Source organism: Puntigrus tetrazona, chromosome 11, assembly GCF_018831695.1.
Source record: "Puntigrus tetrazona isolate hp1 chromosome 11, ASM1883169v1, whole genome shotgun sequence".
In the NCBI taxonomy this organism is placed as follows: Eukaryota; Metazoa; Chordata; class Actinopteri; order Cypriniformes; family Cyprinidae; genus Puntigrus; species Puntigrus tetrazona.
The window spans coordinates 13,830,350-13,845,280 of NC_056709.1; the positions used below are offsets into that span (position 1 = coordinate 13,830,350).

At 35.5% G+C, this 14,931-nt stretch overlaps 1 protein-coding gene across 7 annotated transcripts in view; it reads left to right on the forward strand.

Moving 5' to 3' along the window:
- The window catches only part of pde4cb (phosphodiesterase 4C, cAMP-specific b), a 53,029-nt gene extending 38,511 nt beyond the window's left edge, over positions 1-14,518 (forward strand). For 4 of the 7 annotated variants that reach the window (XM_043252086.1, XM_043252087.1, XM_043252088.1 and 1 more), the window contains 14 exons: positions 3,742-3,918; positions 4,182-4,218; positions 4,845-4,915; positions 5,013-5,062; positions 5,194-5,306; positions 7,010-7,103; positions 7,420-7,589; positions 8,190-8,288; positions 8,470-8,634; positions 8,736-8,835; positions 9,611-9,765; positions 10,323-10,445; positions 10,529-10,711; positions 11,715-14,518. In XM_043252086.1, the coding sequence (XP_043108021.1) occupies positions 3,742-3,918; positions 4,182-4,218; positions 4,845-4,915; positions 5,013-5,062; positions 5,194-5,306; positions 7,010-7,103; positions 7,420-7,589; positions 8,190-8,288; positions 8,470-8,634; positions 8,736-8,835; positions 9,611-9,765; positions 10,323-10,445; positions 10,529-10,711; positions 11,715-12,086 (1,909 nt within the window). In that variant the 3' untranslated portion in view covers positions 12,087-14,518. Of the gene's footprint in view, positions 1-1,281; positions 1,621-3,741; positions 3,919-4,181; positions 4,219-4,844; positions 4,916-5,012; positions 5,063-5,193; positions 5,307-7,009; positions 7,104-7,419; positions 7,590-8,189; positions 8,289-8,469; positions 8,635-8,735; positions 8,836-9,610; positions 9,766-10,322; positions 10,446-10,528; positions 10,712-11,714 lie in introns of those variants that run through there. The other 3 variants (XM_043252090.1, XM_043252089.1, XM_043252091.1) reach the window with 3 other exon arrangements.
- Positions 14,519-14,931: the final 413 nt, after the last annotated feature.

Here is a 14,931-nt window from a genome sequence, read left to right on the forward strand (position 1 = left end):
ATTCCTAATCAGAGACACTGGAGTCAGAGCTCTGGAATACAGCTGGTGTTCAGATGAAGAACTGTCCTTTATTACTGCAGACCTCTCATCGCGCTCTTCACACCGAGAGCTTATTGATCCCACCGTCCAAGATCTCTCTCCTAACATGAGCTCCCGGTGGGATCTGCGTCTTTTTCTGTCTCCAGAGTCACACATGAGCAGGAAAAAAACACAGTAATGATTTTGAAAGTGTTTCAAATCATCAGCTGGAGAACAAGTGTGCTTCGGTTCGTTCTTCTCTACCGCACTTTATGTCGAGTTTATAATCTAGGTTTGGGAAAAATTCTGAAATTTAGGATCCGCTCTGTAATTCATGAAATTAGAGATTTCTGTAACGCAAACGTATTTTCACGCAGACTCACAAAATGTTCAGCACATAGTTTTTCATTCGTATCCACGCGCACATGCACGCCTACAATGTGATGCATGAAAACAATGAATTTTCCAGAATTCAGAATTTTGGAATTAACTATGTATACAAAAAAAAAAAAAAAAAAAAAAAAATATATATATATATATATATATATATATATATATATATATATATATATATATATATATATTTAAAATGTAAATACATTCAATATAATCTTTTTATGCAGACCCCAAAAGGTTAAGCACATAGCTATGTAGTATATAATTAAATATACATATACACAGTTTAAAATTCATATTTGAACTACATTTCCACTCTCCGTTTGCTGAATTAAAAATTTGTGCACAACCCTAAATCTTGTGAACTAAGTTAAGCATTAAGATTCGCATCTAATGACGCATTTACTTCACTGGAAACACACTGATGACGATTTGGATAACGATTTGGATATTGCTTAATTTTCCTTTCTTCCACGTACAGTATTTGTACAAGCGGTTTGTTTTATACCTTGAGCAAACGGTGCGTGCTAACATTTTACTGCTGCATGTAAATCTGCCTGTTCTTTAAATCCAAAATAAATACTACCAAAAAGTTTCTGTCTAAGAGCTGTGTCAGTTCACATTGGTATGTAAAAATTACAAACTTATGCTACATTTAGGGAATTTGGAGGAAAAGGTGTATTCAATTGGAGTGGATTTGATGTTATAACGAAACGCATGCTCCTAAAAAAAGGCTTTATTTTCTTTTTGCAAAGTACAGTTTCTTATTTTTCTGTAAAGCGTGTCTGATCCTGAAGCCGTCTGACGTGCGTTTCTGTGGTATTCTACAAATCTGTCAGCTTTAGCATGCTGCGACTTGTCTGTTGGCAAAGAGCAATTATGCGTGTGTGTGTGTGTGTGTGAGATTGTGTGTACGGTCAGAATACGAGAGAAAGAGAAAGGACTGGATGGCGTTTATGGTAAAAACACTATATTAAGCTAATGCATTCAGATTTTAGTCTCTGGATTGAAATAATTCGCTGCCTTTAAAAGGTCAAACCGGTAAATCGAAAGCAATCGAAATGCATCCGTTTGTTCTTCAGGAGATATTTATTTGCTAAGGCCGTCATCGGATTTGCGTCCAGGCTCTTTACTGAAAGTCTCGAGAGTTAGAATGGCAGTCTGCTTGCTAACGCGACCGAGATCTGCTGAAAAGCACGTACTGTGGTAAGTTCACTGTTGACATTTGCCACATTATACAAACTCCGGCATTTTGTCAGACTGCTCTTCAGAATTCGTATTTTGTACTTTGCTCTTCCCTCTGTGTGGAAATACATGGATTTTGCCGTATGGCACGGCGTTCTGACTTTGTTCGCAGTATTTTATGCGTTATTATAAATCTTCTTTCCCCATAAATCACTGCTTGTCATGACGCTGGCATTTCTTCTGATAGCATGTACCTGTGTGTATTAGTCTGGAAAATAGTGCATGACTGCGTGTCTGAAACATTTCCTTCGATTAGCTAATACAAACAAACATTTCGAGATGTTTAGAAGCAATAATAAATGCTATGTTATTTCCAGACATCTTGAATTGATCTTGTGCTCAAAGTTTACATATTCTGATGAGTCTAATGTGATATCGTAAAAAAAAAAGCATAGGATAAAATGAAACCATTGTTTGTTTGATGTGAGTTTATTTAAACTTCGCTATCGGTGGTGTACAAGTTCATTAATATAAAAAAAATGCCAAATTTTTACAAGTTTACATCTGATTCAGAGTTTTTCATATATTACATTAACACTTTTTTTCCAAAGCATCACAAATAACAAATAAAGGGCACAAATAAAGAAGCAACAACATGCAAGATATATATATATATATATATATATATATATACACACTTAAATATGTTGTACTGAACTCACATATACTGTAGATAATACTGTATGAACCTAAATACATTAGTTTGTACCAACAAAAATACATTTGGATGGGTTAAGAAAATATACAAGATATTAAAGAAATACTGGCCAGCCTAATAAACCCTTTTTCTGAAGGGTCATCTGTACAGGCACCACCCAAGCCAGCACTTTGACCCTTGCGTCTTGTTTTTTCCTGTGGCACAATTATTTTTTATCTGGGTTCCCGTCTGTAAAGTGCCAAGGTCAGGCTGCGGGACCCACCAGGACAAATAACATAAAAGAAAGAATGGGGTCGCGTTTGGTCTTTATTGTCAAAGAAGCTCCCTGTTGTTTCAGGGATAGAGTGCTTTAATGATAACATCTGCGTCTCAGTACCAGTTCGCCACTTTCTCACGAATGCCTTTGTGAAGCCCAGCTGCTTCCACCCAAAACATCAGGAGGAAGGCTAAGATTTTTTTTTTTTTAATAAAAACTTTTAACAGCCCATTAATCAATAGAGATGCACTTTAAAGTCTATGTGGATTCACAAAATATAATAAGTCGTTCTGCTTTTTCACATCCCAGTCACGTTAGGATTTCCGAATGGAGAGAGGCAACATTTTACCTGAGAGAGTAAAAATAGAGACTCAACCGCTTAACCTTCACCACAGATATAAATAAATCAAAGCAGTCCTGGCTCACTTTCTGAATCAGAGCTCAGACCTACAGACGAAGGCCTGCTTCTCTTCTTTCTGTGTTAACAGCTTGTGGGCTAGAGGTCTTCATTTACTGCCAATCAGAAATGAAATGCACCATAAGCCATCTGATTATCGTGATAAAGATTTCTTCTTCGCTTGATTTATTCCGCATTATCGTCTGTGATATTTACCCACTGGTTATTTATGTTGCTAGAGTTTCAGTTTTAATTTCCCTTTACGTTGCATTGGTAACTAGCTATTTGCGGTTGGCAGAATTTAAAATATCCCAATTTTTTTTTTGGCCTCGCTAAATCATCCCAACCTGGCAACCACACACATCTACATTACGGAAAAAGCAATAATAAGCTGAAAACAGCCAAACAATGAAGCTGCACTTAATGCTTTCCATTGAGACATTCTGTAAGTGTTATACAGCTGTTTTCTTTCACATGTTTTTTTTTTTTTGGAGTAAAATGATTCAGATTACTATTTTGCCATTAATGTGCAATCCTAGAACATTCATTTATCAACATTACCTAAATAGTCTCTATGCTCTTGGTGCGTTCTGTTTTCTGATATTGATGTTTATTTGTTTCTGTTCCTTAAACCTGACTTGTAAAGCAGGTGTTGGAAAGGCCTGCATAAAAACGTATTAAATATCACTTGTTCGGTATACCTTTAATCAAATGTCTGGTGTTTTTCATCTTTTTGGCTGTCACAATTAACTCCCGGTCTCTCTGTTGCAGTTTTGATGTTGAAAATGGCTTGTCAATCGGGCGCAGTCCGTTGGACCCCAGTCCGAGCTCAGGTCTGGTCCTCCAGGCCAACAGCCAGAGGCGAGAGTCTTTCCTTTACCGCTCGGACTCGGATTTCGACCTCTCGCCCAAGACGATGTCCAGAAACTCCTCGATGGCCAGCGAACTGTGAGCTTTCAACATGCACTACTAGCAAAATATGTGCTCAGTGGATTTTCTGATTCCCCACTTAATTTTTTATCAGCGTGTAGCTCTTCAGAGCGGTACACTTATCTATACCTATATAAAAACTGAAGGAAAAGGGGTTAAAAAGTAAGAGGGATTTGGCAACCTCAAAGAGAAATTTTACATTTGTACCAGTCAATCATTTACAATAATGCTATCTTGTTGAATTAGTAATTTGATCATCATTGTTGACTTCTCTTTTGCAGTCATGGGGAGGACATGATTGTAACACCATTTGCTCAGGTCAGTTAGTTAATAATTTGGCATTATAGTGTTAAATGAGAAAGTAAATCAAATTTAATAAACATCTACGCTGCTATTAGAATTGCATAGTCGATGGGCTTTAAATGGGAATAATAAATATAGAAATATGAAACTTTTCATTTATTCAAACGTCTGCTTGATACAGAAACAAGCAAGTGAGTGTCTATGAATAATATACTGAATCACTGCCTCACTTTATTTGATCAAAAATGTGGATACAGAAAAAAAACCCTCTGTGTGTTGCTTAAAAATACACGGCGATTCAGCCGTGGCTTTGATTGGAACTTGAAAAAGCTGAATATTGTGCCTAAAACAGTATTAACTGTTCTTATTGAACTGTTGCATTAAATCAAATCAGGAAAAAACAGCGTTATGCAATATAACCATAACTCATCCAGCGTAGGATGACAAAATTTAAACATGTTATTTCTTAAATAATTAATGCACTGAATCGTTAGACCTAATAAATTTGCACTTTCAAAGAGTTTGCATAATTGTGCGAGATATCGTTCTGCAGTTCTGTGGCTATTGCATTGTGCAGATACTTGAATGTGTAATGTGTGTGTGTGTGTGTGTGTGTGTGTGTGTGTGTGTGTGTACTGTAGGTTCTTGCCAGTCTGCGAACAGTGAGGGGCAACGTCGCAGCTTTAACCCACGTACAAGACAGAAGCAACAGGTGAGTCTGTAGCCGAAACCCATTCAGACAGTCAGCGAGCGAAAGATTTGAAACAGTTGTCGCATAAAGTCTCTTTAACCGTTTTCCTTCACGACAGGAGACCGTCAGGCACGAACCCTCAGCCCGCCTGCAAAACAAGCCTGTCTGGTGAGTGTGAGCCAGAGATGAGGACTTTTCCTTACTCAGCCAAAAGTTTATAGGTGTAAAAGTTCGAGCATCCGAACGCATGCCATTAAAGTATTGCCGATGTTTCTGATGTCCGATGTTGTTTGCTGCAGATGAGGCATATCAGAAACTCGCCGTGGAAACCCTTGAAGAGCTGGATTGGTGTTTGGACCAGCTGGAGACCCTGCAAACTCGGCACTCTGTCAGCGAAATGGCCTCCAATAAGGTATTTAAAGCAATGTTTCGGTGAATCATTAGCTGTATGAGCTGCCCGTGCTGTGAAAATGTATTTATAATAACTAAAGAGCAACATAAACCGGCCTTACAGTACAGCTTTTACACTGTATCAGTACACTTCTATCCGTGAAGCAGATTTTATGTCGTTAAATCTGTAGCTCACAGCTCAAAAACGTTTTATGGCTCATTTAAAAGCTGTTTGTTCACTATAACTAGTAAACTGAAATGAAATAAAATAAAAATATAAAATGAAAAATGTAAGCTATAGTTAGAAATGGTGCACTGGCAACGAGATTAAAATATGAAAATTATTCAAATAAAAAAAATGTTTAAAAATGAATAATAAAAATTAAATGACAATATTCATAAAACCTAAACTAAAATTGTAATATGTATAAAATATTATTAATACAATATTAATACATATGATATTTGTATATTAATAATACATGCATCAATAAAACATAAATAACGCTGCACAAATGCAATATGACTTCAATTAATTCCTATTAATTTGGGCACAAAAAAGGAGTGAATTAATTAGCCATTCTCTGACGTTTACAGTAGTGCAGGTCTTTATTTAAATAATAACGTGTCAGTAACTTTAAATTTGAATTTAATTCCTGTTTGATGTTGTGCGTGTTTCCACACCCAGAGCCATGCATAAAGATAGCAACAATAAAAAAAAAAACAATGGAAGCATATTTCAGTACAGTATTGCAGAGCGTGAGGCATGCTGCAGTACAGAATGTGTACTACTAGTCAGAAAAGTGCTCCATATTCATGTTATATTATGGGTTAATAATGGTTGAAAGTAATTTTGCTGATGCATGATTACATAACCATAGACATGCACTACTGTAGTGTTTCCTCACATAGCTTTTGGTACGGACTCGGTTACCATGGTAACCAGATAACAGCGTGATGAAAGTGAATACCGTGCTGCATGGCTGATCACTGGCAGCGTGATGCACACTCATTTTCTTCGTCTGCTGTTCAAAATTCTGTTCGTTGCATCAGTTCCTGTTGTTATTATTGCACTGAAATCAGTCCCGTAAGTACAGTAAATGTGCATTAGTGTCCGTCCATTTTCTCTGGTTTCGGAAAGTATTTTTCCCATTGGGATTTTAGCCATGCAGCCATGAACCAAAATAACCAGCAAAATCACAATCTTACACAATCCTGAAGCAAGAAAGTATATAGTAAGAGAGAAGGAACTACACTGACATTATGCAAATTAAAAATGACATGCAATTTTTAGTTACACTTTATTTTATGTTGTAGTGTAATAATGCATTTAAATACTGATGAATAATAATTAACTACATGCACTTACTGCATGGTTACGATTAGGGTTTGGCTTTGGATTAATTGCATGTAATTATGCATGATTAAGTATTATTATAATAGCAAGTGCATGTAAGGTGTAACACGAATACACTAAAATTAAGTGGTACTGAATGTGTGCACAGCATTATGGGTAATGTAGTTTTTCCACCACAAATTGATTTATATATTAATTAAAAAAATAAATAAATTGAATTGAGTTAAAATAAGTTGAATGCAAACTGATGGGTCCAACAAAAGCACATAAAATCAATTAAAATCCTCGTAGCTGGTCTGTCTTTAAAAATAAATTTCCCTGTTAGCGTTTTTAAATGTTTTATTAATTTTATGTTGTATTATTTTTAGTTTAAAAGAATGCTCAACAGGGAACTTACTCAGCTGTCAGAGACCAGCCGGTCAGGAAACCAAGTGTCGGAGTTCATAGCAAGCACAATTTTACGTGAGTAAAAAGTTATTTAAATCTGATTTATCTGATTTAGAGCCTGGATTTATGATAACACTGTGCTTTCAGCAATATAACTGCATATGAAGAGTTAATTTGCACAAAAGTTATCCACTCCATTTTTAAAAAATCATGTTTTTTCCATTGTTCATTCCAATTAATCTCGCATTATTTTGATTAGGCTGAAAAATACAGCTAACTGACGCGATACAATCACAATAACAATAAAAAACATAATTTTCCAAAATTGTGCCTTTCCTTTCCGACCTAATTTAGCCCAGGGCTTTTCGCGTACTGTGTGTTTGCGTTGCAGAAAAACAGCACGACGTGGAGATTTTGTCAGCGGCATGTAAGGAGGAGAAAAAACGCCGTCCCATGTCTCAGATAAGTGGAGTGAGAAAACTGAGCCCCAGTCCGAGTCTCCCTCCAACATGCATCCCTCGGTTCGGAGTCAACACGCAACATGAGAGCCTCCTGGCCGAGGTGTCCCTTCACTTCACCCTTTATCAGTTCTACTGTACATCAGGAAATAAATTGCAAGAAATAAACTAAGAAATCAGATTTTTTTTTTGGGGGATTCTGTATTAAATGTATGTACTCTGTTTTTTACTAACAATTTCTACCTGATAAAATGTAATAACTAGAAACATGCATAATTATTATACAAATGTCCATTGAGTTTTTATATCATATTCATTTAAACACCTTTCACAAGTCACATTTTTAAAATTGTGTGCATTTAAATTTTCATTAATATTTATATTAATTAAAAAATCATATATATATATATATATATATATATATATATATATATATATATATATACATGTATATATATATATATATATATATATATATATATATATATATATATATATATATATATATATATATTTAAACATTTCTATATATATATATGTATATATATTGTCAAACTATATATTTTGATATTTCTATTATAATATATAATATGATACTTTTTTGATTTCTTTACATTGCATCAATTTCAAAGATTCCTAGTGCTATATTATTGTAATATTAGTTCTCTTCAGTGGAGTAGAATGACTGTATTTTTCATTCTAGGAGCTTGAGGACATTAATCGATGGGGTATAGATATTTTTAAGATAGCAGAGTATTCTGGGAATCGGCCGCTGACAGTCATAATGTACACCATCTTTCAGGTAAGGATTTTTGTCCAGAAATATCCACGTTCCACCGCTCCACTATTTATAAATACCCTTGAATAAAGCGCAGCAGATGCATAGTAGAACTGCCGGAAGAAAAAGCGTATCGTATCATCGCTATCTAGCGGTAACTGAAAATATTCCATTACTGCATGTTTCTATGCTCTGTGATTCCCAGGAGCGGGATTTGCTCAAGACTTTTAAGATCCCATCGGACACCTTCTTGACTTTCCTCATGACTTTGGAGGATCACTACCACTTGGACGTGGCCTACCATAACAACATCCACGCAGCAGACGTTGTGCAGTCCACACACGTTCTTCTCTCCACACCTGCCCTAGAGGTCTGCCCCGGATGATCACACACACACATAGCGCTCATGGGAAGAGACCTCTAAACAAACCGGCATCTATTTGTTCGTTTGTTTTGTCATGTTACTTTCAGGATGTGTTCACAGACCTCGAGATCATGGCCGCTCTGTTTGCGAGTGCTATCCACGACGTTGACCATCCAGGATTCTCTAACCAGTTCCTCATTAACACAAGTACGAATCTTTAATGACAAACCGTTAAAAAATATCTCCCAGACCCGTTCATTTAGACTCTTACACCAAAATTAAAACTCTGGGCCAAAGCCAAAAATTCAAGATGCACAAAAAATGTAAATAAATGTTATTTAATAATTAATCAAATTATATATTTATTAAGCAGACTCAAAAACATTTAAATTGCACTTAAGCAATTTTTTTGTGCGTGACAAAATGATGGGAAAATTAGTGCTGTCAAACAGTTAATCATGATTAAACACATCCAGAATAAATGCTTTTGTTTACATAATATGTATTATGTATTTATAAATACAAGCACATATATATTTACAAAAAATATATATTTATATATAATATAAAATATAAATATATAAGTACATGCATGTCAATGTATACATGTAAATATTTTACAAATATATATGTGTGTGTATATATATATATATATATATATATATATATATATATATATATATATATATATATATATATAATAAATATGCACCGTACACAAACGTTTTTGGCTGTACTACATTTTTCGTGACAGATTTATTTAAAAGTACATTAATTAATGAAGACAACAGATTAAGTAAAAATATAACAAGTGATATATTTTCTATAAAATGCTCTTCTCTTTAGTTTTCTAAAGATGTTTTTAAAAAGTCAGAACGCACCATCAGAGAATCGCTCATTAAACATCACTGATTCGGTCAATATTTTTCCGTAAATTTCAGCGAATCACTATCAGACCTTAGCAGGTTGTTTCTTTTTTCAGACTCTGAGCTTGCTCTCATGTACAATGACGCCTCGGTGTTGGAGAACCATCACTTGGCTGTGGGCTTCAAGCTTCTCCAGGGGGAGAACTGTGACATCTTCTGCAATCTCAGCAAGAAACAACGACAGTCCCTGCGACAGATGACCATCGATATGGTGAGGCTTTTAAACGTTTAACACGCCGCTCTCTCAAATGCTCGATTCTGATTGGTCAGCCACAACAATCCGAGGCACGCCATTCGCCAGCAGCTCGGAATTGCTGCGGCTGACCTGGAAAGACGCGCTCATCCTGGTATTCGAGACTGTCGGTTCTTTCACTTCGTCACTGCACTCCCATTCGTTATCGATCGCGTTTACTGAAAAACAAAAACCGGAGGACTTCAGCAGATCTCTTTTAAAGTGTTTGTTGCCAGAATGAATTTAAGACAGTAAACCGGTAGGAGACTCGTACAGGTTTGGAACAACTTGAAGGTGAGTAAATGAAGAGCGTATTAAGGAAAACATTTCGTTTACAAGCACAACCAGATGACTGCTCCTAAATGATTCATTGAGATTCAGCGAGTGATCTGTGACTCATTTGTGAGTGAATCATCTGCGAAGCGGACCGCTGCGGCGTGTCTCTTTGTTGTTTTATTTCAAAAGACCGAATGAGGTGTGGATAACCCTGACAAAAAAAAAAGCTTCTAATAACAGATTTCCTGTCGTCTCTCCAGGTCTTAGCCACCGATATGTCCAAACACATGAATTTCCTGGCTGACCTGAAGACAATGGTGGAAACCAAAAAAGTGACCAGTCTGGGAGTCTTGCTGCTGGACAACTACTCCGACAGAATACAGGTCCGCTTTTGGATAGTTTTATTGGCCTTTTTCAGCCCTGTTTGAACGGCTAAATTGTACCAATTCTTTCTCTCCATGGAAAGGTGCTTCAGAACATGGTTCACTGCGCAGACCTCAGCAACCCCACCAAACCCCTGGAGCTCTACAGACAGTGGACAGACCGTATCATGGTGGAGCTCTTCAGACAGGGGGACCGCGAGCGTGACAAGGGCATAGAAATCAGCCCCATGTGTGACAAACACACTGCTTCTGTGGAAAAATCTCAGGTGTGGTTTTATCTGTTTCATGGTTCTGGAGGGTCATGCAGGGGGTCTGCAAAAAATTGTCAAAGGGAATGTTTGTACTTACAATAAGTTTTTTCCTCATTAATGTAGACACATCACCCCTTATTGACAGAAAAGCACAGAATTGTTGACATTTTTGCAGATTTATTGAAAAAGAAAAACTGAAATATCACATGGTCCCAAGTAGGTTTCGCGAATAGCTGCAATATTACAAAGAGTGAAAAATTTAAGGGGGTCTGAATACTTTCCGTACCCACTGAATAGATGTAAATAAACGGTATTTTCTAATGAAAAAAAAAAACACGTCTTTGTAATATCACACCTAATATTTTCTCACACTGTATAAATGGGCGAAAAAGGTGAAATATTACAAACTTTCATTTTTAAATCTGTGAAAGTCGATATGTGCACTTAAGGTGTTAATAAAATATGTTTAATATAATAACTCAACATACACTTAATTTGATTCATGAAATATTGACATAAATATTTTCCATATTTTATTCTATTCTGCTTTTATTTATATGTAAATAGAACACTTTTTCTGAATCTATTTTATAATTTGCAAAATGTTATATAAGTCGCTTAATATTTTTCTCCAACTATATAAATAGGTGTTTATAGATGAAAAATATCTAGCTGTAAAAATGTGAATATTTTACACACTCACACACACATATATATATATATATATGTATATATATATATATATATATTATATAATATATATTTTTTTTCAGAAGTGTCAAATATGTGCATTTAAGATATTAATAAAATATGTTATGATACTGCCATCATGCTGAAATACTGAAATCACAAACTTGTGACTGTTAAAAAAATGTAATAAATAAATATGTGATAGCAAACAAATAGTATTTTCTATTACTACTTTAATCATTTGTAAGGCTCCCTCACAAATAGATCATCATATTAGCCTGTCCTGAACTGTACTAACGACGAATGTGTTTATTCATTGTTTCCTAAGGTGGGATTCATCGATTACATTGTTCATCCTCTATGGGAGACATGGGCTGATCTGGTCCACCCCGATGCTCAGGACATTCTAGACACATTGGAGGACAATCGCGAATGGTACCAGAGCATGATCCCTCGCAGCCCTTCGCCGACCCCTGAAGAGCAGGGCTCTCGGGCCCCGCTGGGAGTCACAGGATCGGTCGGGGAGAAGTTCCAGTTTGAGCTGACTCTGGAGGAAGAGGACGGAGAGCTAGAGGCTGAAGAAGAGCACAGCGATAAAGACCGATCCGGGACCACGACGTCCCCTCCCGTTTTAGAAAGCAGCGAGAGACAAACGGACCAAGAGACGAGCGGCGTATCCGTTCTGCAGTTGGGAACTTAACAAGGCCCAGTGTTAAGAGTGCTGCTTCACTTCAGATATTTTGGGGTTGATTAGAACAACCCGCGCGGTAAAAAACTACAAAGACATTGGTTTACCTGACCAAACAGGCCTGTATTTTAAAGCTGTATTGTGTCCCAGACACACACTTTTGCATAAGGACTGAGGTCGATCGTGTAGATGAATGTTTTCTTGGTTGCATAGAGAAACATGAGTCTTCCCTTGAGTGACTGTCCATGCCACCTGCAGAGGAAAGCTGATTTAATCATTATGTGAACTTTTTCACTCGACTCTAGGATATTTATTATCTTGAAGCTTTTCAATAATGGATAACTTAATGCTTTCGCTTTTTTTTTGCCACTGAGAAATAAATGAAACAGGACAGTTTACCAGAAATATTAAGGCAAGACACCACAGGTGAATGGAGTATTAACTAACAGATACCACCATACTGATTAATCACAATGCATTAATAATAATAATAATAATAAATAATAATACTAGTAGTAGTAGTAGTAGTAATGCATTAAAAGTTTTTAATGTTATGCACTATTATATAATAAAATTTTGCACTAATTTGCAACAGAAATCAGACCAATGATTTAAACTTTTAGTTTTTAGGTACTTTTTGTCTTTTTATCACTCCATAAACAGCCAGAAATAATGAATAAACAAATAACTAAATAAATAAAAATAAATAAAAATTAAATATATAAATAAATATATAAATAATATAAATCAAATATATAAATATATAATTAATTATATATAAATAAATAATATATATAAATAAGCTTAAAGCTTAGTGTATATAAGTGATCATTTCTGGCTCAGTGTTTAAAACAGACTTAAAAAAAAAAAAAAAAATATATATATATATATATATATATATATATATATATATATATATATATATTTTGTAATTAAAACCTACGGACACGCAGGGATCAAGTGTAATAAATAAACACTTGAATCCAGTGGTCTGAAAAAATCTAAAGGTAAAACAAACCAAAAAGGGTTTTGCTTGTAGTGTCTTGCCTTAACAGGTTAGCGATAAGATTGTGATTGTTAACAACCTCAGGATAATGTTGATTTCTTTTTAATGTAGCAAGACTCCAAAGTGCAGTCGCTAAACTATCGGTTTGTAATCTTGTTGAACAAATAAGAAAAAGCTTCTGAGACATTGGGCTCGTTAGACGACCGTACGGAGAATCCCTTTACAAGCGTCTTTGTACTGAAATACCTTTATACCTCTTGACACGTTAGCACTATGTAGACACGGTGATCATATCGATAGAAACAGGGTGGATATTTGAACTCATTTTTGAATGAACTCGAATCGCGACAAATGTACACTCCCCCTAAACTCGACATTCCTGAGTGAATCAGTGATTTGCTTTGCCCACGTCAGAGTTTGTAAAATTGGACATCTGTCTTCCCCAGTTTTATTGTTTGGTGGATTTAAACAGGAAGCTCTGGTCTAGATCAGCACAAACCTCCCTTGCTCTGAGCCAGACGCATGTCCACCTCACATAAAGGGCTGTGACTAACTGATTCTTAAAATACAACATCATCATTTTTAGAGATATGATATTTGCCTCAATATATTTAGCCCTTTATATTCAGTCGGAAGCATGCTTTACATAGGAGGAGAGGTGCGCAATTTTTATTTTAATTTTTTTAATCTGAATATAGCATACTAAAACTGCGGTCGGACAAAACACTGACCAAATTTAAAATGACTAATTGATTATAAATTGTTCTAATGGTTGGAAATATTGAGATTAATCACATTTAGATCATTTTGCTATATATAAAGAGTATTCTATTTATTGGGGTTTGACTACCTCTTTTTTCGACCAGTCACAGATGGAAATGTGCTTGGGAAACCCATTCGAAAATGATTCTTTTTATACATACGGTAGCCCAGAGATTTAGCTTTGTTAAGAGCACGGACCAGCGATACATAATTATTTTATAATAAAAAAAACGTATTACTCGGCTTAAGAGCAAGTCAGCAGTCCTGAAGAGAGTGTGTAGCCAGATTGATGCTAAAAGTGCCATTTCATCCAGTAGCCTTGGCCACACTCGTTCTCAGAGATCAGAAAAGCCAGTGTAGAGCCTTAAAGCACGTCCCTTTAGCTTCAGTGCCATTACAGCAGTGACTGTGAAGCGTTCGGTGTCTAAAATGAACTTTGCTGTATGATATTAAGTGAACTATGTCTTCTTCTCTGTAATAATGTGTAGTACATGTATATGCGTCCTCTGTATGTTAGCATTGCTGACATTGCTAAACGTATTTGTTCAGTTTGTTTACAGGTCGGGTCACGTGTGTTTCAGATAAAGTTGGTTTACCACAGTGTGTTTCTGTACTCCACCGTCAGAGCCACAAATATTCAGATTGTTCTGAATTGCCAATAAAAATCATTACGTGAGCAATCGTTCATTAATCAATCGTTCATGAAGACCAGAGACGGGTACAGATTTGACTGGATAGCTTTGACTATGCTAACGCTAACCATGTCTCATGCAGTTATAGGCCTCTTTGGTTGTAAGTGGTATAATAACGACAGATTTTCATTGCATAAAGCGTTTGATATGTGCCCCATGATGAGTATATTTTTGGTACATTTTTCTGAAAAAAACATATATATATATATATATATATATATATATATATATATATATATATATATATATATATATATATATATATATATATATATATATATATATATATATATATATATATATATGGTTAATTTTGTCAATCTTCGACGTCATATTAATATAGATACAAGCTACAAACTAACAGGCATAACTTTAAGCCACAAAACACTCATTTTAA